At 39.6% G+C, this 23662-nt stretch overlaps 1 protein-coding gene across 1 annotated transcript in view; it reads right to left on the bottom strand.

The window, feature by feature from the left end:
- Window positions 1-7124: 7124 nt before the first annotated feature.
- Window positions 7125-23662, bottom strand: part of CMPK1 (cytidine/uridine monophosphate kinase 1) — a 37979-nt gene continuing 21441 nt past the window's right edge. Inside the window, exons 2-6 of the mRNA XM_030326252.2 lie at window positions 17429-17575; window positions 12094-12246; window positions 10538-10614; window positions 10197-10293; window positions 7125-9464 (exon numbers count right to left, since the gene is read on the bottom strand). Of these exons, the coding sequence (XP_030182112.1) occupies window positions 9423-9464; window positions 10197-10293; window positions 10538-10614; window positions 12094-12246; window positions 17429-17575 (516 nt within the window). The 3' untranslated portion in view covers window positions 7125-9422. The remainder of the gene's footprint in view (window positions 9465-10196; window positions 10294-10537; window positions 10615-12093; window positions 12247-17428; window positions 17576-23662) is intronic.

The following is a 23662-nucleotide window of genomic DNA, read 5'->3' as shown; positions in this document are numbered from 1 at the left end:
CAGCTAAACAGACACAGGGTAAGCCCGCATTCTTCTACCCGCCTTTATGGTTTGTCCATTACATTTCCCTGCCTTGTCTTTGCATGCCCCTATCTCCTATTGTTTGGCACATGGACCCCCACCCTGTCCAGCCACCCATCCTGGCTGTCATGCTTTTGCTAGCGTGGTTTCTCTCCCAGAATATGCTGTTCCTCTCCCCTGAGGCAAAGCAGGCACCTCCTGACCACCAGCAGCATTACCATCAGCAAACTTTGCTGAATACCTATCCCAGGCATGGCAGAGGGCACCCAGGAAGTAGAAACAGAAGCTTAAGGAAATTTCTCAATATTTGGGTTCCTATGGGAAGGCACAGACTCCCATGATGTTCCTTAGCCTTTCCTCCCTGCCCGTATGGACAGGGAGCTGTTCTGCATCCCGAGTTTCAGGAGGGCCCAAAGAATGTGGCTGGGGTTCCAGATGGACCTCAGACTTAGATAGCTACAACTTGAACAAGATGTGACCATGGAACCTAAGGGCTGGAAGATTCTAAAACATCCTGCTGGTTACACACTTCCAGTGATGGGGAACTCATGTCCTAAATTATCCCAATTCAGTGCTGGGTGGCTCTAACTTTACAAGGTCTTCTTTAGGGGCGCCCAGGTGGCTCAGGCGGTTAAGCTTCTGACTCTTGATTTTGGTTCAGGTCTTGATCTCATTCCTAAGATCGAGCCCCTAGTTGGGCTCAGCACTGGGCATGGAGCCTGCTTAAGACTGCCCCTCTGCCCCTCGTGTGGCAACTTCAGTTGCTTCAGTTGCTTCCAGGGCCCTAGCTCTGCCCTCAAACCCATCTCCCCTCAGAAGTCTTGGGGCGCCTGGGTGGCGCGGTCGGTTAAGCGTCCGACTTCAGCCAGGTCACGATCTCGCGGTCCGTGAGTTCGAGCCCCGCGTCGGGCTCTGGGCTGATGGCTCAGAGCCTGGAGCCTGTTTCCGATTCTGTGTCTCCCTCTCTCTCTGCCCCTCCCCCATTCATGCTCTGTCTCTCTCTGTCCCAAAAATAAATAAAAAACGTTGAAAAAAAAATTAAAAAAAAAAAAAAAGTCTGGACAGTGACAGCGGCCCCCAGGCTCTCCTCACCTTTTATGACAATGGCAGTTGTGAAGTGAGCTGAAAGCCACCCTACTATGTCAAATTAGTACCCATCTGACAACTTCTTTAGAGAGAGAACATTTGTGATCTTCTCCTAGTCCTTCTACCCCTCCCCTCCTCAACCCAGGAACTTCAGGGATGGTAGACTAGGGAACTGTTTGATTTGTGAGCTCTCAACCAGGGTTATCAATTTGTCATTTATCCAGCACTAAGTACCTCCTCTATGTTAGGCACTGTGGACCTAAAGACCAAGAAGCTGGTCCCTTGTCCACAAAGATGCAAGGCTAGGAGTTTCCAATATCAGCTCTGGTTCCTATTTAGTACACTGGTTCTCAAAATATCACTATCACCTGGAATTTTATAAGAAATGCAAATTTGTGGACCCCACCCCATATCTACTGAGGTGGGCCCCCTAGACTGGGTTTAACAAGCCCTTCAAATGATTCTGATACACTTGAAAGTTTCAGAATCATTGGTTTAGATTCACCTGGAGCGTCTTTAAAATGAAATTAGAATTTCTGGGAGTGATACCTGAGACATTGGTTTAAAAACATGGTTTATGTTTTTTTAATTTTATTTTTGAGATAGAGAACGAGCGAGCATGACTGGGGGAGGGGCAGAGAGAGAGGGAGACACAGAATCCAAAGCAGGCTCCAGGCTTCATTCATGGTGTCAGCAGAGTCCCACGCGGGGCTCGAACCCACAGAACCTCGAGATCATGACCTAAGCTGAAGTTGGATGCTTAACCAACTGAGCCACCCAGGTGCCCCTAAAAAAAAAAAAAAATGGTTTAAAGGACATTCAACAAATGTTTGGCACACTGAATGAAATCCTATTAAATAGAAGTGACTCTCGAGCATCACAAGTTATAACTTTGCCTTTCCAGGTTTTTGTTAGGAATGACGGTGGATTAAAGCATGTTGGTGTTAAGGAATGAGGGCTGGGAAAAAGGGGACCTGCGTTCTAGGCTTAGTTCTGTTACTATCTGGGCTTCAATATTCAAGAGAATGTATTAAGAATGTCTTAAGAATAAAGTGTAGGGGATGCCTGGGTGGCCCAGTTGGTTAAGTGTCTGACTCTTCATTTTCATTCAGGTCATGATTTCAGGGCTCATGAGATGAAGCCCGATGTCGGGTTCCATGCTGCTTGGGGTTCTCTTGCTCTCTGCCCTTCCCCCACTCATGCCTGCACTCTCAAAATAAACGTTAAAAAAAATAAAATGTATTAAGAATGGACTCTGTGCCAGGTCACTAAGAGAATACAGACATACAGCTAAAGACCTCTAAAATCTCTTTCCCAAAGACACCATGCATCAAGAACTACAATGCATTACCCACTGAGGAGAAAGTAGGTGGAAACCTCATTCTGTTCTTTCCCAATCCAGTAAATACGGTCAGTGAAAGCACTGAGGAGACACCGTAGTCTTATAAGGCTTCAAGTAGAAATTTATACTAAAGAGTTTCAGATCAGGAACAGGAACTGGAAACTATCAAGTCTTCATAAAGTAAAAAATTTTCTAAGTCATAACACAGTAACATGACAATGGAGGTATAATAAGTCAAAAATCTATCAACTAGATTGAATTATGAGTGGGTGGGTGAGATTTTCGCCAAAACTATTATTTTCGGGCCCTAGTCTCTCCTGGTTTTCCTTCCAAGACAGCCAATCACATGGTCTTCTCTGAGCTGTGAGCTACAAGTAGAGGGAGGCTGATGAGGTGAAAGATTCATCTCCCCTCCTATTCCCTGTACTCCATGGTTATCTGATTCCAGGCTCTGGGAGAGATGAAAATAGAATCCTAAGGAAACTGCAGGTGGACCCAGTTAGGATCCAAAGTTCAGTGATGCAACTGGCAGCTATAGCGAGTCAAAAATAACTTTTTCATTTTGCTTTTTCAAGAAGTATTTACTGGGTGCCTACTATGTGCAGACACTAGGAAACAGAGATGAAAACATATTTTTGCTCTCCTGACACAATCTAGCAGGGGACTCGCCAATAAGTAAACAAAGTAACTTCACAAATTGCAGATACGTGTAATAGTGAAAACAAATGAGGGGCACCTGGGTGGCTCAGTCAGTTAAGCATCTGACTCTTGATTTCAGCTCAGGTCAAGATCCCATGGTTTGTGACTTTGAGCCCCGCATGTGGCTTTGGGCTGACAGTGCAGAGACTGCTTGGGATTCTTTCTCTCTCCCCCTTTCTACCCCTCCCCTGCTCTCAAAATAAACAAACTTAAAAATATATATAAAATAAACGAGGGTGGGGTGCCTGGGTGGCTCAGTCGGTTAAGCATCTGACTTCAGCTAAGATCATCTCACAGTTCATGAGTTCAAGCCCTGCATCAGGGTCTGTGCTAACAGCTCAGAGCCTGGAGCCTGCTTTGGATTCTGTGTCTCCCTCTCTCTCTGCCCCTCCCCTGCTCCCGCTCTCTCAAAAATAAATAAACATTAAAATAAACAACAGTAACAGGGTAGTGAAGAGGAAGCATGATGGCATATTAGCATGATGGCATACACTTCAAAATCAGGCTTTATTACAAGTAGGCAACATGGGCTACTGGAAGACAGGAGGCAGATCTGGTAAGACCCAAAGGTCTGGGCTCCAATTCCAGACTCACAACTACCTAGCTGTAAATATTGTTGGGCAATTGACTTGGGCTCCTTTAGCTTCAGTTTAATCATTCACAAAACAGGAAAACCATCATCCCAACCTGAATGGTTGGGAAAACAAGATGAGAACAGAGGTAAAAGTGTGCTTGCATTAAAGCACTATACAAAAACACAACACAGTTAAGAAACTGCTAGACTTGAGCTTAACTTGTGAGCCTGTTGAAGGCAGGGACTACGTATTACTGCTTGTGGTATCCTTAATAAATGTGTCTCAAACATATTTTGAATGAATGGTCAGCCAACGTTTTTTAAAATATTTACTTATTTTTGAGAGACAGTGTGTGAACAGCGGAGGGACAAAGAGAGAGGGAGACACAGAACCCAAAGTAGGCTCCAGGCTATGTGCTGTCAGCGCAGAGTCTGATGCAGGGCTTGAACCCATGAACCATGAGATCACGACCTGAGCCAAAGTTGGACACTTACTGACAGAGCCACCCAGGCGTCTTGCCACCAAACTCTTTGTAATGTCACCATTTTAGTGCTCATCATCTCCTGGTCTGATGACAGACACATTGCCTAATTAAGGAAGATGTCGATTTCCTGTAACAAATTCTCTGATCTCAATCCTAAAAGCTAGTATCTCTGCCAGGTAGCTTGCTAACACAACCAGTTAGCTCAATTAAGATGGCAGATCCATGAATGTGATTACAGACTGTAATAATGCCTCCTGTATCAATCTAGTTATTATTTCAGCAACTGGCCAGTCTGAGTATTGTCATATGAAACAACGATTTAGCTGACTATAAATACTTAAAGTCATATACACAAGCTAAACTCACAAATATCCATAAAACTACTGAAACCATAAGTTAAGGATAAATGAAGATAGTATCAAGGGAGTCTCATTCTTGAAGCCCATTTTCATCAACAAAATAATCCTGGAGAGTAGTGGGAATGTGGTCTATGATCATGAAGACTGGACAGATTAAGAAATGGTGTTTGGTAGGAGTGATTATGGGTAGAGTAAGTCTCCTACAAGGACCATCATGGCCAAAGGACTGGAATGAACCAACTCCTGCTTCTCTACACAAACGGTTTTACTCTCCCTGCCCTCATCCCATCCCATCCATCCCCTCCATTTCTGACTCTTCCATTAGCACAACAGCAGCAGCCTCAAGTCCAGTAGTGCACCTACCTTCTCTAAAGAGCACTTAGCCAGACCTAAGCAGGAAAGGCCCTAGGCAGAGGAATGGTCTCTGCTCAATCATGTTTGATACTGGATGTGACAAGGACATTCTGACACAGTCCTTGACATCAGGGGGATTTTGATGTAGCTGTTTTAAACTGGTCATTTTGATGTGACTCTTTTGACCCAACATGAAAGTTGACCATTAAACTTTAGCATTTCTCCCCCAAATAATGTAAATGACGTGTCTATGGTGGTCTAAACCACCCCAATCCAGGACAGGATAATGGTAGTGCCTATTGTGCTCTACCTGGTAATTAAAAGGAAAAAAAGGTTTCCATTTTGACAAGGCTATTTTGATGCAGCCTTGTCACAATCATACTCTGGCCAAATTCTGGCAGCTGGTTTGGAATGCTTCTCTGTAAAACTAAGGACCAACAAACCTGGGGTGAGCCATGCACAACAGCTTTGTGCTTTTAAGTACTAACTGCTGAGCCGATTCAATGTCTTCTCCCTCTGGTTCTGGAAGCCTTTGGAGCCAGGTGGTCGTAAGAGGGCCAGTTCTACCCCGAGTCCTCAGAGGGCCGCAAGCATTTACAAACTGGCAAGGAATCTCAGCCAATTCAGGGGGTTTCTTGGAAGTCCATCTCGAGTCCACTGTATCAGTTTTCCCCCTTAATTTCAGAGAAGCAGTTACCAAGAATATACTTCTTCTAGGAAGCCTTCTAAAGGGTAGAATACAAATATTCCGAAAGCTCACATACATGTTTTTTGAATTTTATTTTCTCTTTTTAGATGTGGTTACTCAACCAAATGAGAATGCATCTGCTATTTATGCAAAATGCTGCTTAACTGCTCAACTGCTCGATTCTACAGTGTAGAAGACAATTTTCAAAGTTTGTCTGGATTATCTACATCAGGGCTGGGATGAGGTAACCTACCTCTACAGATGCTTTTCCTTTGGTTGGTTAGGGCATTGAAGGCCAGTGTTAAGAAGGTAACACTTTGTGCGTTACTTCAAAATGTATCATAAATAAAAAACAACTTTCTGTGGCTGAAAGAACCTCACTTAGAGAAATGTTGATTTATTACCCTCATCTCTCCCTGAATAGGCCAAAATAATTAAGCCCTCTTCTCTTATGGCTAGGTCTTAGGAGGACAAACTCATGAAAGAGCCTTTTTGAAGAAGATGGACTCCAGAAAACCAGGCTCTGCTCTGATGAGCAGGGACAGCAGGGATCTCACAAAAATCTGAGCCCTGGTGATGGCCTGGAGGTGGCAGGGCTGACAAAGGGTATACAGCGTGATAGCCAGAAATTCAACTTCGTCCTTTAGCTGTCCCAAGGACAGGAAAGCTGGTGACCTGTGGAGCACAAATGAGGCCCAGAATTAACACCACAGTCACAATAACCACACCCATTCAAAGGAAAGCAAACCTGGATCCAAGAGAATACTTAAACTGGGGTCAGGGGTGAGGAAATAAAGGGATAGGTGATTAGGACCATTTTTACCTTTTTCCTTGGTACACAACAAATGAGCTTACTTTCTTCATTAAAAGAAAAATGCTTAGGATTAAGGAGTACTTAATTTAGTTGAAACATGCGGGCAGGCTAGGGAGAAGTGAAATAAGCTATATAATAATGATCATTACCCATCAAAAGACATGTGAAGGTCTACCCACATCAGGGTGTTAGTTTCAGATAGAAAACTCTTGGAAGGCAGAGTATGTGTTTGTAGCACCTACAGCTTGTGCAATTATTATGAGTTTGAAGAAGGACCAAACCTCCAGGGAAAAAAAAAAAGCTGACCTACTCTGGCCAATACTTTCAGTCACTATTATCTCCAGAGTGTCAGGCAACTACTTAATTACATGACAAAGACACAAGCCCCCCAAGGCATCTTGAGACATTGCCTTGAGGCATCTTGAGACATAGCCTGATGCCAATTTCCCCCTCAAAGAGACAAGCAATTGCTGCTGTAGGTAGGTAATGAAATAGGCTATACTTGTGCCTCGATCCAGATTACTTCTTGAAGGAATGGGATAAAGTCATGCTTTCTACTTAATTCAAGATGTGCAAACATAATACAGAGCAGAAAATTCTCCTGGATCCTGAACTCTGCTTTTGCTGTAAACCCACATGTTAAATACAGGATATTTCTCAGTCTTCAATATGCTTGAGAGAATGGAAATCTGAAACAGCAAACGCCATAGCACAAAATTTATTAGGATTATTTACCAAGTAATTTCATATACATCCAACATCAGGAAATGTCAGTTAATTTAAAAAAAAAAAAGAAAGAAAGAAAAGCAAAAAAAAAGCAAAGCTTCCACTAAGGTCTTTCAAAACAGTGAAAACCTCCTTGGTGACTTTAACAAACGGAATGACTAAACTAATGAAGTCCGATGTATCTCAGTCAAATCCTAAACACAATATTGCCAACATGTTTTTCTACTCAAAAGCAAACTAGCAAAGGCTCATAATTTCGTAATTACGATGTTTCTTGATTTGTGTTCTCAAATGCCACAAAAGGCTGTGTGATGAAAGGAAGCGAAGTGCCTCGTCTCAGCAGTCTTCTTAAAAACCTCACGTTTGCTTCCCAAAATCAGTATAAACATTTAGATTCCCCCATCTGATGAATTTCTTCACTTATTTGAGCAGGAATGCTCTCAAAACCTTATAGTCTTTACTCTTGCTTCATACTGCAGCTTTTTGATTAAACCACCAGCAAAATCCCTCTGTATCTGCTGAACTAAATCACCAGACAAGAATTTGTTATAGTCTCTTCCAGGAAACCAAGATAATCTCAATACAAATTTTGGTGGCTAATATGATCCATCCCTTATATTTTGTTTCCTAATGGCAAGTATGTTGAAAAATATATCATTAATAAGTGAATTTCATAACACACATAGAAATAAATGAACCTATTATAATGTAAGAACATCCACAAGTTGTCCTCACTATTCCCAATGACTTTATACTTCTAATTCTTCTTCTTCTTTTTTAAGTAAACTCTACGCCCAATGTGGGGCTTGAACTCAAACCATGAGATCAAAAATCACATACTTTACACCACTGAGTCAGCCAGGCGCTCCTATTCCCAATGACTTTAAATATAAAATCTAATTAAACAAAAACAAAATTCCTTACCCTATTTAACCCTGTATACCAAACAGTGTAAGTGCTAAAAATGAGAAACATTTTAATAAATCTCACATTAAGAACCTTGGAAATAACTCTTCATTAGTAATGGCAGAAAAAGATAAGAAAGGGGAACACAAATTTCTCAGAGATTTTTTAAAGGAAGAATGGATTTAAGGGAAAATTCCTTTGGACTTGATAGCCTTTTTAAAATAGCCTTTTTAAAATTCTGTACCTTTCAATGCTTCAACATGATGCCAAAAAAGAATTTACTAAATAAAAGTAGCCAGGAAGGAAATCAAACATTTATAAGATATATTTATTATTTTTCTGACCAAAGTGCAATGATTTTTAAATGTCCTTAAATAACTGAAAAAAAAAGGATTCAAGAAAATAAACAAAAATGGGAAATTTAACCATTAGATTTTTTTTTACTTCATACCAACCCTACATTTAATCTAGAAAACAAATAAAAACAAAAAACAAAAAACTCTGAATGAAATGTTATTAAAATGCTAACCAAATCATTTTACCATAAACCCAGTACATGCATTTCAAGGTTCCCCTGCTAGGAATTTTGTTAAGATCAGTTTAATCATTAATAATAATAACACTATATAATGGAGCACAGGAACACATGTCATTTGATGTGATCCTGCCCCTTACCCTCAGATTTATGTCAGAATAAAGCTGACAATTCTCCCAGGCTCTGAACCCCCAGCGACCCCATCCCAATCCCTGGAAGCAAAGAAGATGCCTTGTCATACAACTTTGTATAAGTTGTAATAAAACAAAGCCTTAAGTTTTCTTATCTTTCTGTAGGAAATGGTCAGTTATTTGATAAATACTAAAACACTTCTAGGAATTCATTTTATGAGTTTGTTTACCAAACACATTTTGCAAGAACTGACTACACAAAAAGTTCCTTTGGAATTTGGTCCACAAATTCGCTTAACAGGTTGGAAATGTAAAACCTACAAGAAAACAAAGAAGTGGGGAATCCCTAATCTTAACATGTTGTAATTACTAAAGGGATATACACACAGACTACAGAGTTTTGCTCACAGAAGGCACAAACTATAAAAGGGATATGCTTTTTGAGGAAAAACAAAGAACTAGCTGATATCCTTCTTTGTTTTGTGAGCACCATAGCTAAGATGAAGTTAGACCCGAATTCACTGTCTACTCCTGTAACCAGAAAAATTGAAGATAAAAAATTTAATTTGTCTTACTACATACTTTCCAGCCATTCATTGAGATGTAATTATGAAAGATTAAAATTGCCTTAAAAAGGGGTTGTAATAGCAGCTATCAAAGCAATATTCAAGCATGATTTCAAGGATGCTTTCAGGTTTAGAGTTAGCCTTCTTTGTCAAAAATCTTCACAACTTCATCAAAAACCTGTAAAGGACAAAGAGCAGTAATTTAAAAAGGAAGTATTATTAAAATACTATATGGCTAAGTTCCTGTTTAGAAGTCCATTTTTTTATTAATTTTCAAGATGTATCATTTAAAAAAATACATTAATTCCTTGGTTTCATCTATTTTCCTTTGGACCTCTCCCCAGCTCGTGCTTTGTCTGTCTGTCTCTCTCTCTCTCTCAAAAATAAAAAAACATTTAAAAAATAAAAAAATAGAGAGAGAGAGAGACACTAGAAAAGAGCTGCTGGGCACTGAGGGCTTGCACAGCAGTTTAGAGATCAGGATTTTTACAGAGTGGGAGGGAAGGGCTGGGCGCGGAAGCCCTGCGCCCCTGGGGCTCTGTGACGAAGAGATGGAAGCTGCCTGGGGCCCTTGCTCTAGAGGACTCGCCATTCACATTAGAGATTTTAAAAGATGAATGTGGTCCAAATCACAGTTCTCAAAATGCCAATTTTCCAGTGCTTGAGAAAAGAGGTTTGGAATTAATAAACCACCCACTTCTTATGAAGAACAAGTCTGAAGTTGTAAAATCTATTTTAGACTCTATTCAAAAAAGGAGAAAAAAAATCTCATTTTTCACTTAGTCTCCCAGGTCTTGAAAAGCAAACAAACTAATCTGTCATACTTCTTTTTCTCCTGCCTACCTACCCCTTATCCCCTAAATCACATTTTTACTGGACTTTTCTTTTAAGGCAAGCTAGGGATACTCACTTCATCAACAGACTTAGAGGCATCTATTTTCTTGACTTTCCCCATTTCTTCATATAAGTCAATAATTGGCTTTGTTGACTGAAGATAGGTCTGAATTCTGCAAAAGCAGCACATATTGCAAGGTTCTAAGTATCCACCCGCTCTCCCCCACGTTATGGAACAGCTCAGAGCACAACCCAGACCCAACCCAACCAACTCCCTTACCATCTCCTTAGACCACACACTTTACATATTTAAGCATGCCAGTTTCTTTTTCTGGACCAAAATGAGGCAGGTATTTAATCTGTGACTCAAGTTCCAAAATGAGCCCAAGGTGGTGATGTGTAAAGTCTGCAAAGTACCTCTTTTCCAAGCTCTCTCTGTTGTCATCACTTCTACCACTACTCTTTCCCCTCTCAAGACACCGTTCAATACAGATCTAGAAAGAGAAATAAATAGTACAAAAAAAAAAGATGTGAATTTCACATTTGCCATTCTTTTAACCTGAATGAGAACAAAGTTTGAAGAGATCACAAAAAAACCCTACATTAAAACTAATTTGTCTAATTCATTAATCAACATGCAAAGTCCTTTTAAATTTAAACATGTGGTTCAATTTATATAAACTAGGTTAAATAAGCACAGAGCATAATAAGAATTCATTCATGACTCAGTTTTTCCTGTGTGCTTTTTTTTAAACCGCAATAAAAAGAAGATCTGTATGTGTATGCTTCCATCCAGGATATATTATTAACTTATTAGGTATGAATTACATGCCTCAAACTTTGTTCCATTTTGCTTACTTTTTGATAATTCCATAAATATCCAAATATTTAAGAGTCAACATATTTGCATTTGAATAAAGTATCCCTTGTTAATCGTGAATAAACATTCCTTAGTTATAAAGCTGTGGTAACATTCTAAAGTCAACTTTGAAGAATAAGTGAAAACATATTTTTGGGGGTTGGAAAAAGAGAGTTACATTTTAAAACAACTCAAAGGCTGCAGCAAGCCTCTCCACCAGAGGCACATTTGCAATTCAGACCAAGAATAGCCAACTTCCTTCAAGGCAGTTCTTTAGATTCTTATTCTTCCAGGCTGTTGGCATTAATTTAATGAAGTTCTACTGCAGCTGTCAAACAGTCAGGCCTTTTAATTAAATGACTCTGAGAAATTTGGTTATTCAAAGGTATGTCTGGGTATGTTATTAGAAGTGCCAGAAAGAAAAAGAACGCTTTCCTGCTTTTTGCAAGATCATTTCACTCTTAGAAGACAAATCAAGCTATCTTGTATGTTTCTTTAAAAATAGTAAGTTTTCCCAACTTCCCAAAAATGTTGCCCTAACGTCCTAAGGCAAGATACTCTCTGATAAGAGTGCATACCTACGAGGTAACACTGCAGTTTCATTACCTAACATTATTGTACAAGTCAATTCTTAAAACAAACACAGTACTGCTATTTTGAAAATAAAGCAAATTTTAGGTCCACAAGGTTGCTGATGCCAAATAGTTTCTAATAGTCCAACAGCAATACAGTGCTGTTCCATCCAACCAATTTACCAGTTCAAAGCAATACTGCTGCTGACATAAAATATAAGTAAAAAAATTGGGGCGCCTGGGTGGCTCAGTCGGTTAAGCGGCCGACTTCGGCTCAGGTCATGATCTCACGGTCCGTGAGTTCGAGCCCCGCGTCGGGCTCTGTGCTGACAGCTCAGAGCCTGAAGCCTGTTTCAGATTCTGTGTCTCCCTCTCGCTGACCCTCCCCTGTTCATGCTCTGTCTCTCTCTGTCTCAAAAATAAATAAAACGTTAAAAAAAAAAATTTTTTTTTAAATATAAGTAAAAAATCACTTTGTTTTTCTCTAATAGTTGACCATCAGTTGGTTAAACCCCATGTGGGCAGATGAAGGTCTTCATTACCTCATTATTACAGTCAAAAAACAGAACAAAAGACACTTCTGCCTTCCCATCCATGGTCTTATTCCAACCTTGAAGGTTGTCTTGATTTCTTGGAAACCCATCAATCAAGAATTTATTCTTCTGAGCATTGGCAGCCATTGTCTGATCCATTTCCTAAAAGAAAAGGAAGATTTAGGTTCAATATAACATTAACAAAATACAACTTCTTAAGGAAGGGGGGGGATATATGAGTGTTTGCTTTGTTATTATTATTCTTCAAATCATGAGTAGAGTGGAGGGTGCATGGGGAAAAAAAACAACAACAAGACTTAAAGGAGATGATCAGGCAGGGCCCTTGGGTGGCTCAGTCGGTGAAGCGTCCGACTTTGGCTCCAGTCATAATCTGGCAGTTCATGAGTTTGAGCCCTGCATTGGGCTCTGTGCTGACAGCTCGGATTCTGTGTCTCCCTCACTCTCTGCCCCTTCCCCACTTGCATTCTTTCTCTCAAAAATAAATAAACATTAAAAAAATTTTGGAAGGGGGGGTGGCGCCTGGGTGGCTCCATTAGTTAAGCATCCGACTTCAGCTCAGGTCATGATCTCACAGCTTGTGGGTTCGAGCCCCGCGTCGGGCTCTGTGCTGACAGCTCAGAGCCTGGAGTGTGCTTTGCATTCTGTGTCTCCCTCTCTCTCTGACCTTCCCCCGCTCACGCTGTCTCTCTCTCTCTCAAAAATAAATGAAGTGATGGGGCGCCTGGGTGGCGCAGTCGGTTAAGCGTCCAACTTCAGCCAGGTCACGATCTCGCGGTCCGTGGGTTCGAGCCCCGTGTCAGGCTCTGGGCTGATGGCTCAGAGCCTGGAGCCTGTTTCCGATTCTGTGTCTCTCTCTCTCTTGGCCCCTCCCCCGTTCATGCTCTGTCTCTCTCTGTCCCAAAAATAAATAAAAAACGTTGAAAAAAAAATTTAAAAAAATAAAAAATAAAAAATAAATGAAGTGTTAAAAAAATTTTCTTTAATATTTTTAGGTTATAAATTAAAATTAAAAAAAAAAAAAAAAGATGATCCAGTGTAGTAACACAGTCACCTCAAGTTGGTGGAGTTATGGTATATACCCCTTCCCCATTTATACATATTAATAGACATATAGTTTCTTTTTTGTGCAGTTTCTGAATTTTCTACAGTAAGCATATATTACTTTCACATATAGATTCACAAAGTTATAAACAGCAAAAAGAAAATAGGCATTAACCAGTATCTTTGCTCTAGCCACCAGAGACCCTATTCCTTCCTCTCCCCTCTCCCAAGTCATTTTTGCTGTGCTAAGAAGAATGCTACTTCTTCAGGTATTAAGATTCTCTGCAATAATTCAAGTCCAATTGCAGAAAATCCTTGGACAAATATAAAGAGATTGCCAGCATTAATTATTAGTATAAAGTTAATAGTTTTTTCAACTAAAGCTAATTAAGCTACCCAAAACACAGGTAGCAGAGGAAAGAACAGACTCAAGAAAGATAGCAAGAGCAGCACGTTTCACCATCCTGTGCCAGTGTGAATTTGGGCACAATGTGACAATATGTGACAGGTGATGCAGATCTATAGTCTCCAAATCCTCACCACTGCCAGCCCCCATTGGGTACACACTGACACATGACTTTGACCAACTCCAGAGCAGCCTCTATTCCAGACACCAACATCTAGTCCCCTCAGTGCTCAAACTGTTTCCTAGTTCTTCAAAAAGAGTGAGGGCTGTCAGGCCCCCTAATTCCTTTCTTTGTCTGAGGGTTGGCTTTGTCCCATCATCTAGCTTTTCCAATATTCTCCAATAATACAAAACTATCACAGAATGTTTTTGGGCCCCTGCTATAGCATTTCTACCCCAATTATGGTAGTGGAAGATACCTGAAGAGGTGCATCAATATTCCACCATCACATACATTTACTCAAGGCCTATAACCAGGGAACATGAAGAGCAAAGTCATGGCTCCTCGGGGCTCATAGTTCAGCAGGTAACAAATATGTGTAAGTAAATGTGCTAAGTCCTATGATGAGGTATGAAAGGATGCTATGATAAAACAAAGAAATTAAGCACAAACTACCTGGGAAACTGCTAGAGAGAGCTTTACCAGGGAGGTGGCCATGGAGTCCTAAATAATGAAGTGGCAAGCAGACAGGGATCAAGGTACTCCAAAGAGTGTAAACTGGATAGATAAAGGCTCAGAAATGAGAAAGCATAACAGCTTTGATGAATCTGAAGTAAGCTGAGACAGTTGAATATTAGGACACATGTAGAGAGTAGTGGGAGATAGGACTAGAAAGTAGGTAGGGGCAAGATTAATGAAGAACTTATTATGTCACACTAAGGAACTGGTTTTTATCCTGGAAGCAACAGAGGACGACTAAGGAATTTTAAGCAGAAGAATATGCTTACATCACCTTCTGGAAAAAAATCACCTTGACTGTACCATGAAGGACGAGCTAGAAGGGGACAAGCATGGATTAAAGGCAAAAGACTCATGAGGAGGCTCCAATAATGGTCCAGGTAAGAAAAAGAGGATCTGAACTAAGGTGACAGTAGTAATAGAGAAAACAGACTAAGTCAAAGAGGGTTAAGAGGAAGATAATCGGGGTGCCTGGATGGCTCAGTCAGTTAAGCATCTGACTCTTGGTTTCAGCTCAAGTCATGATTATGGTTCATGAGTTCAAGCCCCGCATCAGGCCCTGCACTGACGGTGCAGCATGGAGCCTGTTTGGGATTCTGTATCTCCCTATGTCAGCTCCTTCACCACTTGCACTCTCTCTTGCTCTCTCAAAATAAATAAATAAACTTAAAAAAAAGGAAAGTCACTGGAAGATCTGCTCACTGAATGGATTTGGGAAAGTGAAGAAGAGGTGGAAAATACAGGATGGCCCCAGGTTTCTGGCTTGGGCAGCTGCACAGATAGCAGAACCATTGACCAGGACAAGAAATAAAAGGTGATCACATTCTAGAGGTTATGCTGATAACGCTGAGATACTTGTCAAATATTCAGATGGATGTCTAGTAGTCAGAAATATAGGTCTGGAGTTCAGAAAAAAAAGATGTGTGCCAGCGCTGTAGGTTTTAGCATTTATTAGCACAGTGAAAGCCTTGGGCATGGCTAAAACCATCCATCACGAAATATATAAAAGGAGAGGAGAACCAAGGATAAAACCCTGAGAAGCATCATGGTTTAGAAACTTGCAGAAGATGAGCTATCAAAGGAAACATAAGAAACAACAGCCACTTCCAAAGTGAACAAATCAGGAGACTATAGATGCTGGAGAGGATGTGGAGAAACAGGAACCCTCTTGCACTGTTGGTGGGAATGCAAATTGGTGCAGCCACTCTGGAAAGCAGTGTGGAGGTTCCTCAGAAAATTAAAAATAGACCTACCCTATGACCCAGCAATAGCACTGCTAGGAATTTATCCAAGGGATACAGGAGTACTGATGCATAGGGGCACTTGTACCCCAATGTTCATAGCAGCACTCTCAACAATAGCCAAATGATGGAAAGAGCCTAAATGTCCATCAACTGATGAATGGATAAAGAAATTGTGGTATATATACACAATGGAATACTATGTGGCAATGAGAAAAAATGAAATATGGCCTTTTGTAGCAACGTGGATGGAACTGGAGAGTGTAATGCTAAGTGAAATAAGCCATACAGAGAAAGACAGATACCATATGGTTTCACTCTTATGTGGATCCTGAGAAACTTAACAGGAACCCATGGGGGAGGGGAAGGAAAAAAAAAAAAAAAAAGAGGTTAGAGTGGGAGAGAGCCAAAGCATAAGAGACTGTTAAAAACTGAGAACAGGGGCGCCTGGGTGGCGCAGTCGGTTAAGCGTCCGACTTCAGCCAGGTCACGATCTCGCGGTCCGTGAGTTCGAGCCCCGCGTCAGGCTCTGGGCTGATGGCTCAGAGCCTGGAGCCTGTTTCCGATTCTGTGTCTCCCTCTCTCTCTGCCCCTCCCCCGTTCATGCTCTGTCTCTCTCTGTCCCAAAAATAAATAAACGCTGAAAAAAAAAAAAAAATTAAAAAAAAAAAAAATTAAAAAAAATAAATAAAAACTGAGAACAAACTGAGGGTTGATGGGGGGTGGGAGGGAGGGGAGGGTGGGTGATGGGTATTGAGGAGGGCACCTTTTGGGATGAGCACTGGGTGTTGTATGGAAACCAATTTGTCAATAAATTTCATATATATAAAAAAAAAAAAAAAAAAAAAAAGAAACAACAGCCACTGAAGTAGGAAAGAATAAAAAAAAGTGGTATCACAGAGAACAAAGAAGGTTTGAGAAGATATGAATAGAGTTAACTGCTATGAGAAAAACGACGACAAATATCCCCTAGATTTGATAAGGAAGAACATTGGTAACAACAGCAAGAATCGTTTCAGTGAAGATGGAAACAGTACCTGACTCCAAAGGGTTGAAGAGTAGGAAGTAAAAAAGTGAAAAATGCAGACCACTTTTTCACAGTGCTTAGTGATAAAGTGGAGAAAAAGACATTAAATCCAGAGAATAGGGGAGGATACACTCTGGAGTGGAAGCAGGTTACTCCCATCTCTGAAACAAAAGGTAAGAATGTGTGTAAATGAGGCACTACTCCTCATCCTCAAGGTTCTGTGGTTCTGTCCTGGTGCTCAGATATCTCTTTTCCATTGGGCTTCAACTATTTCTTACTGTTCTCACTCCTGCATTTCTCCTTCACTATTTCTTATATATGAAAAAACCTGTTAATAAATAGTCTTAGAAATCTATAGTGGAGAGTTACCATGTAAATCCAAGATCTCTGTTTTTAAGATGGGACATATTATAATTTCATAGCTATTAATCTTGGCATTTCACACCGAAGATGGTGACACATTCACCAGAAAAGGAAACATCGAAATTGAGAGACCGGCAACAATGAGAGGGTCATGGGAAGCAGGAAAAAAAGGAAGGGGGAGAATGAAGGAAGGAAGAAAGAAGGCTTACAAGAAAACAGAAAAGGGAAAGGACGTGGGGAAGGAAGAAGAGGAGGGGAAGGAAAAAAGGAAGAAGACAGAAATGGAAGTGAGACAATTTCCGCACGTTGGGGAAGGATCAAGTACACACATATGGATGTTAAGTTCAGCTGTAGCTGATCCTAGTTCTAGGCAGAGAATGCTTGCTACTGTCCAATTTCTTCCCAGGTAAAAAGTAGAATTTCTAGTTCTGCCATTCTCAAACACCATGACCACCTACCACAAGCAAGAAACTTAGTACTCTCATTTTTTTTCATTACTCAAAGGAAAGGTAGATTTACTTTCTCATTTCCTTGCTGGTTTGAACTGGTTGGCATTCACTCCTTACCCTCTTTAACAAACTGATGGTTATCTCAACTGGCACAATCTTTCCATCTTTAATGTACTTTTCAATGAGTTCACCATACTGTGAATCTGGGTTCTTCCTTTCATCACGAAGGAGTTCTCCTGCAGAAAGGTGTGTGTAGCCATATTTCTGAAAGGAACAACACATAGGGAAAAAAATTAGAATATATTCAACCCAATGATAGGACTATCAATTTTTTTCCTTCATGTTAATTTCTATATTCTAATTTTTCTACAATAAATAAGCTTTGCTTGTACATTAAACAAATAATTGTTAAAAATTTAAAGAGATTTCATACAATCAAATTTGCTTAAAAAATACTCTTAACCTGGTAGGGCATGGTGGCCACAATGTTCACACACCACAAAATCATCCAGGAATTTGTGTAACTATTCAAGGCATTAACATTTCATTATAATCCCTCACAAAACACAAAGTTTAAATGTCATTAATAATGTTCAAAAATGCATAACAAAAATCTATACAATTCAAGGCAAAAAAATAAAAATAAAAAATCCTACCAGTGTTGGCTGTATCCACCTTCTACAAAATCTCTACTTCCGTTCTTTAAACTCAACACACCTAAACTGAACTCATCAGCATTTACACTAACCCCATTCTTCTGGTCTGTTCCCTTTCTCAGTAAATAGCACAAGTCCTACCTCCTACACAAAATTAGCTTCGAGAGTGGTCACATTAATCAAATAGAGCCTTCTCTACCTATCACTGTATCACTGTCTCTCTACCTAGACCAGTACCTTCCTTACCTTTCTTCAAAGTCCACTGCCTCTTCCTCCTCTAGTTGCAACTAGAGGTCTCATCTGTAAATTGGGAATACACATAGCTATTTTATAAGTTATGGCTAAATAAGATAATGTATATACATTGCCTACCAAAAAGCCTGCACATAGCAGGGGATAAAAGTCACCAATTACTTCATTGCTATTATGAAGATACTTATCTTAAATAAGCTAGAAGCATTTTTTCTATTATATATACACCATTTTATATGTGTGTACACAAATACCCACACATGCATATGTACTCATTTTGATGGTTTTTATAGAAAGACCAATCAAGAGGCTTAACTGAGGTAATAGCTATGAATAGCCAACGAAAAGTCGGTAGTATGACTGTGACGATCATTATTATGTAGGACTTACAAATGATGCACTAGGTGCAGGGTACAAGGTAGTAGTTGAATTAAGTCATATAAAATGCTACAGTATTGTGGGCACCTGGGCGGTTCAGTCGGTTAAGTGTCCGACTCTTGGTTTCCGCTCAGGTCAGGTCATGACCTCACAGTTAATGAGTTCAAGCCCCGCGTCAGGCTTCAGGCTCTGCCCTAACAGCACAGAGACTGCCTGGGATTCTCTCTCTGCCCCTCCTCTGCTCTGTCTCTCAAAATAAATAAACAAAAAAACCAAAAAACAACAACAAAAAAGCTACAGTATTGCTCTGCCGTTTCCCCATGACTGGAATGAGAAAACAATGCTGATCTAAGAGACCATTCTGAATAATGAAAAGCTTCTTCCTCTACATGAACATATACATTCCCTTTTATTAAGTCAAAAGAACTACAGAATCTTTTTTAGTTTTTATTTATTTATTTTGAGAGAGAGAGAGACCATGTGAGTGGAAGAGGGGCAGGGAGAGGAGGAGAGAGAGAATCCCAAGCAGGCTCCACAGTCAGCGCAGAGCCCAACACGGAGCTCCATCCCACAAACCCATGAGATCATAACCTGAGCAGAAATCAAGAGTCAGACGCTTACTGGGCCACCCAGGTACCCCTAAAATCTATTTTTACAACGTTTTTACTCTCAAATATCAGGGCATTCAGAACTATATTCAATTTTTGGTTACAAAAATCATCTCTCCCCAAATTCTTAAGACTCCCTAAATGAGACTTTATCTCATGCATACTTAAGTGTGCAATAAACGTTTAAGATCTTAAATTTATCTTTAATTCCAACATTAAGATTTGAGGAAGCCTACAATCCCACCTCCTACTTTTAAAGTACAATGTTTCGGGGCGCCTAGATGGCTCAGTCGGTTAAGGTCTGACTTCAGCTCAGGTCATGATCTCGCTGGGTTTGTGAGTTCGAGCCCCGTGTCGGGCTCTGTGCTAACACCTCAGAGCCTGGAGCCTCCTTCAGATTCTGTGTTTCCTCCTCTCTCTGCCCCTCCCATGCTCATGCTCTGTCTCTATCTCTCAATAATAAATAAACGCTAAAAAAATAAATAAAGTACAATGTTTCAATTGCACTCATAAAAACTCTCTCAATTACCCAGGTTATGGTGAGTCTTCTTTTTTTGGATTACAGAAGCCTTACATTCTTTACCCCTTTTCTATTTCCAAACATTGTTGGCTAAACTTACTCTTGCCGAACTAGTTCTAAGCTAGCAGTAAGGTAGTCAGCAAAGGAAAACAAACTCTAAATAGTTTATTTGCTGACTAAAATTGGGCATAAAGTTGGAGGAGAATAAACAAAACCGCAGTGTCACTCATGTCTCTTAGTCACACAGTCCCTACCATTAGAATAATCAAAAGTGTATTTAGTTGTTATAATAGGGCTTAAAGAAAAAAAAACCCTTCCATCGTTTACAGAAAATGGAAATACAAAATGTTTAATTATTTAAACTGTTATTTTAAAATTATTTCCACACACCATTTTTAAATGCCTACTTTGATCACCAAGCATAAGCAAACTTCTGAAAATGGGTGTTGTAGAAAAGGCCTTATAAAAAAAATGAGGCGTGACCCACTTTCCCACTCACTATTACAATTTTCAAAAAGCAGTTTGCAACTAGTGTCCATAAAATTTTATAGCAGTCCCATTTCCTACAGTTTACTTTGTTTTCTGCTTGGAAGTCTATGCTTGCTGGATGTTCTCATCTGGTCTAGAGATTATAGCATATGGTAATATTGAATAAATGCAGAGACAAACAGTACTAAACAATGGCAAATGCTTAGTGAAACACAAACCACACAGATCGCTCTGTAGAGACTGCCTCTGCTGCATGAACAACATACATTTAGAAGCCCAGCTAGCAATTTAGAAATTAGTATATACAGTGTTTATTTCCTGACACTGGAGCACTCAAATTTGCAAGCTCTATATTGCATTAAAGTAGGTTCTGGTATATCACTTTTTTAAAAGAGAAACTAGTTGTAAACTGAAGTATACAAATGATATTAAAAAAAAAAAAAATCACACACAGTTGGTCAAAAAGAGAGAAAACAACCTTATCTGCAAAGTCTAAGGAAACAAGGAATTTAAATTAGAACGATGTCAAATCTATACATGTGTCTTCCTACTGTTCATTCACATTCCATCTTTAAAAATCCTCTATTTACCACTTTTTTATACTATATTTTTCTTAAGGATTTTGCCGAAGCTTTCCTCTTACCACAGAGTTTCTACAACAAAAAGCAACTATCACTTACACACTAGCTATTATGGTATTTTAATAACAGCTAGACTTTAAAGAGCATGTTTTTAAAGCATTCTGTTGTCATTAAGTAGTCACTGATGCCAATTCTGAGGAAAGCAAGAATGGCTTTTTCTCAGGCTTAACCAAAACTCTTTCACATTCTCTGAATTTCCTAGCAATTAAAACCTAGTGGGTCACTAACTGCAGTCTTAAGAACAACATTCAAAACCACAGCAGGTTATAAATACTATAAACTACAATAAATACAATTACAAGCTACTATTCAACTAAAAATAGTTTTCTAGTGACAAATATATAAACTCAATTCATTTAGAGTAACGGTCTAAATTTTTTACTTTCATTTTCTCCTTTAAGAAACTGAAAACTCAATAAATTTTTATAAACCATATACTAAGACTTGGAAGGAGGGAAAAAAAAGCACCATGTTCTCCATAAGGACAGAATGGCACTCTGTGTAATTATAACTAGGTGAAGGTTGACAATTTATGGTATCAAATCTCCAATCATCTTGATGGACTTCTCTCCCTTCTTAGCAATCATCTTTCCTTCTTTCTAAATTTAGGTAATGTGGTGTTATGTGAACAAAGACAACGATAAAAACAATAAAAAACAAAACCACAACAAAAAAAAGAGTTCAAGGTAAAAATGATGCATAAATGGCAAGTCCTTGGAAGCAAGAAGAGATCCAGATGCCAGACACCTCCTCCTGTTAGTGTGGCAATTAGAAAGTACCACAGACTGTGACTGAGCCTCACAAGAGAGGGAACAGAGCAGATATATTAGCTACAAATATACATATACAGATATATACATATATGTATATATATACATATACATATATATACATATACATATATATATCTTTTTAATTTTTTTTAATATTTTTAATTTTTTTTAATATTTATTTTTGAGAAACAGAGTGAGACAAAGTGTGAGCAGGGGAGGGGCAGAGAGAAGGAGACACAGAATCTGAAGCAGGCTCCAGGCTCCAAGCAAGCGGTCAGCACTGTGAGATCATGACCTGAGTCAAAGTCAGACACTCAACAGACTGAGCCACCCAGGTGCCCTGCTACAAATATATTTTTAATGCAACTGTGTGAGTTAAAATTACTGGGTATCCTTTAAATAGTGGATGCATCTTTAAAGCATTTAAGACTACGTTTACTTTGCATTCCTTATAAGATTAGTGACCCTTAAAATCTAAATTTTGGTTCTGTACTGTCAACAATGTACCTTCAGCAGCACACCCAGAAATGCTGCAAGGACTATCCCAAGCCATCCAGACTCACTAGTCTGGTGCCTGCTGCAAACAATAGCTTTAGAGCCTACAGCCTCCCAGCAACACTTTATGTAAGGCTCTCATTTATTTCAAAGGCATTTCCAATAGAACTTTTTCCAATTACTCTAAATGAGATGTCTGATAAGGACCTTCCAAGAACAGAATCTGCCAGTCTTGGGGAACTTACTTTACTTGGAATGTAAAAACTGCTGCACAGTGCCCAGATGCTTAAAACTGGTCAAACGTTTAAGGTTCCTTCCAGTTTTTACCTATAGAGGGTTAGAGAAAGGGTCTTTCCTATAATCACCATTAAAGAAAGGTTAGCATTAAAAGAAAGGAAAAAAAACAACTGTTCAGTGCAGGAAACACTGAGCGTAATAGTTGATTTAAATTGCTAGTAGATTTCCAATCTCACTTTTAGTCTGCCCTTGCTGTATTTCCAAATGCATGAATTGCACTTCACCATGCCTATTTAATTGCAAATCTACATATTAACTACAAACTACAGAAATTATAAACTGAGCTAAATCTTTTCTTAAACAAAAAGCTTTAGCAGACAGATTTTAAATTAACATGAAGCATACTTCTTTTTCTAATTAAAGAGTGATATTTTAAAAGCTTATACCCAGGGGGTGCCTGGGTGTCTCAGTTGGTTAAAAGCTTATACCCTGAAAAGAGGGATATAATCCATTCAACTGCACACAATTACAACACTATTCATTTTCCTCAATGTTTTGCTCTTCTTAGAAGACAACCTTAATTCAGGCAATACTTGGAACTTAATTTAAATCCATAAATATTTATTGAGTGCCTATGAAGTGCCAGGCAATGTGCTGATTTCAGGGGAAGTAAATAGGATGCAATAGTGACTTGTACATTAAAGTGACTTGAGCTGTACGATTAACTAATAAGACAATTCTTCATCTTGCATAGCTTTTCCTAAGGAATTCAGTCTTTACCAGCACTGTCTGCTGGGGGAAAAAGTTGATTCTTCAGAGGCAGTGCAAGAAGACAGAACAATAAACAAAACTCAGAGCAAAGGTGAGTTAGAAGCCACCCAATACTGTTTCCCCATTTCTGTAAGCCTGCATATTCCTCTAACAGTTTCCAAAAATCCTCAGATAACTGAGGATTTGGGTATCTGATTTATATACCAAATGGTCCCGATAGCAACTGTGAATTGGAATTTTCACACTCCAATTTCATTCCAGTTGGTCATTTCCAGTATTTTTCTTTTAATTCATCTCATTCATTCTGAATCAATCTGTCTTCCCTACATTAGAAGGGCATGGAAAATGGTCAAAGATGAAGACCAGGCCCAGAAACCTCATGGGATTCCAGGAGCTCAGGGGCAGTAATTTGAAAACTTCCAACATTAATGGATAGGTACAGATGTCTTGTTAATCTTAGAAAACACTCTCTGGGGGTGCCTGGGTGGCTCAGTCGGTTGAGCGTCCGACTTCGGCCCAGGTCATGATCTC

This window comes from Lynx canadensis, chromosome C1 (genome assembly GCF_007474595.2).
Source record: "Lynx canadensis isolate LIC74 chromosome C1, mLynCan4.pri.v2, whole genome shotgun sequence".
Lineage (NCBI taxonomy): Eukaryota > Metazoa > Chordata > Mammalia > Carnivora > Felidae > Lynx > Lynx canadensis.
This window is presented reverse-complemented; position numbering and strand designations above follow the sequence as displayed.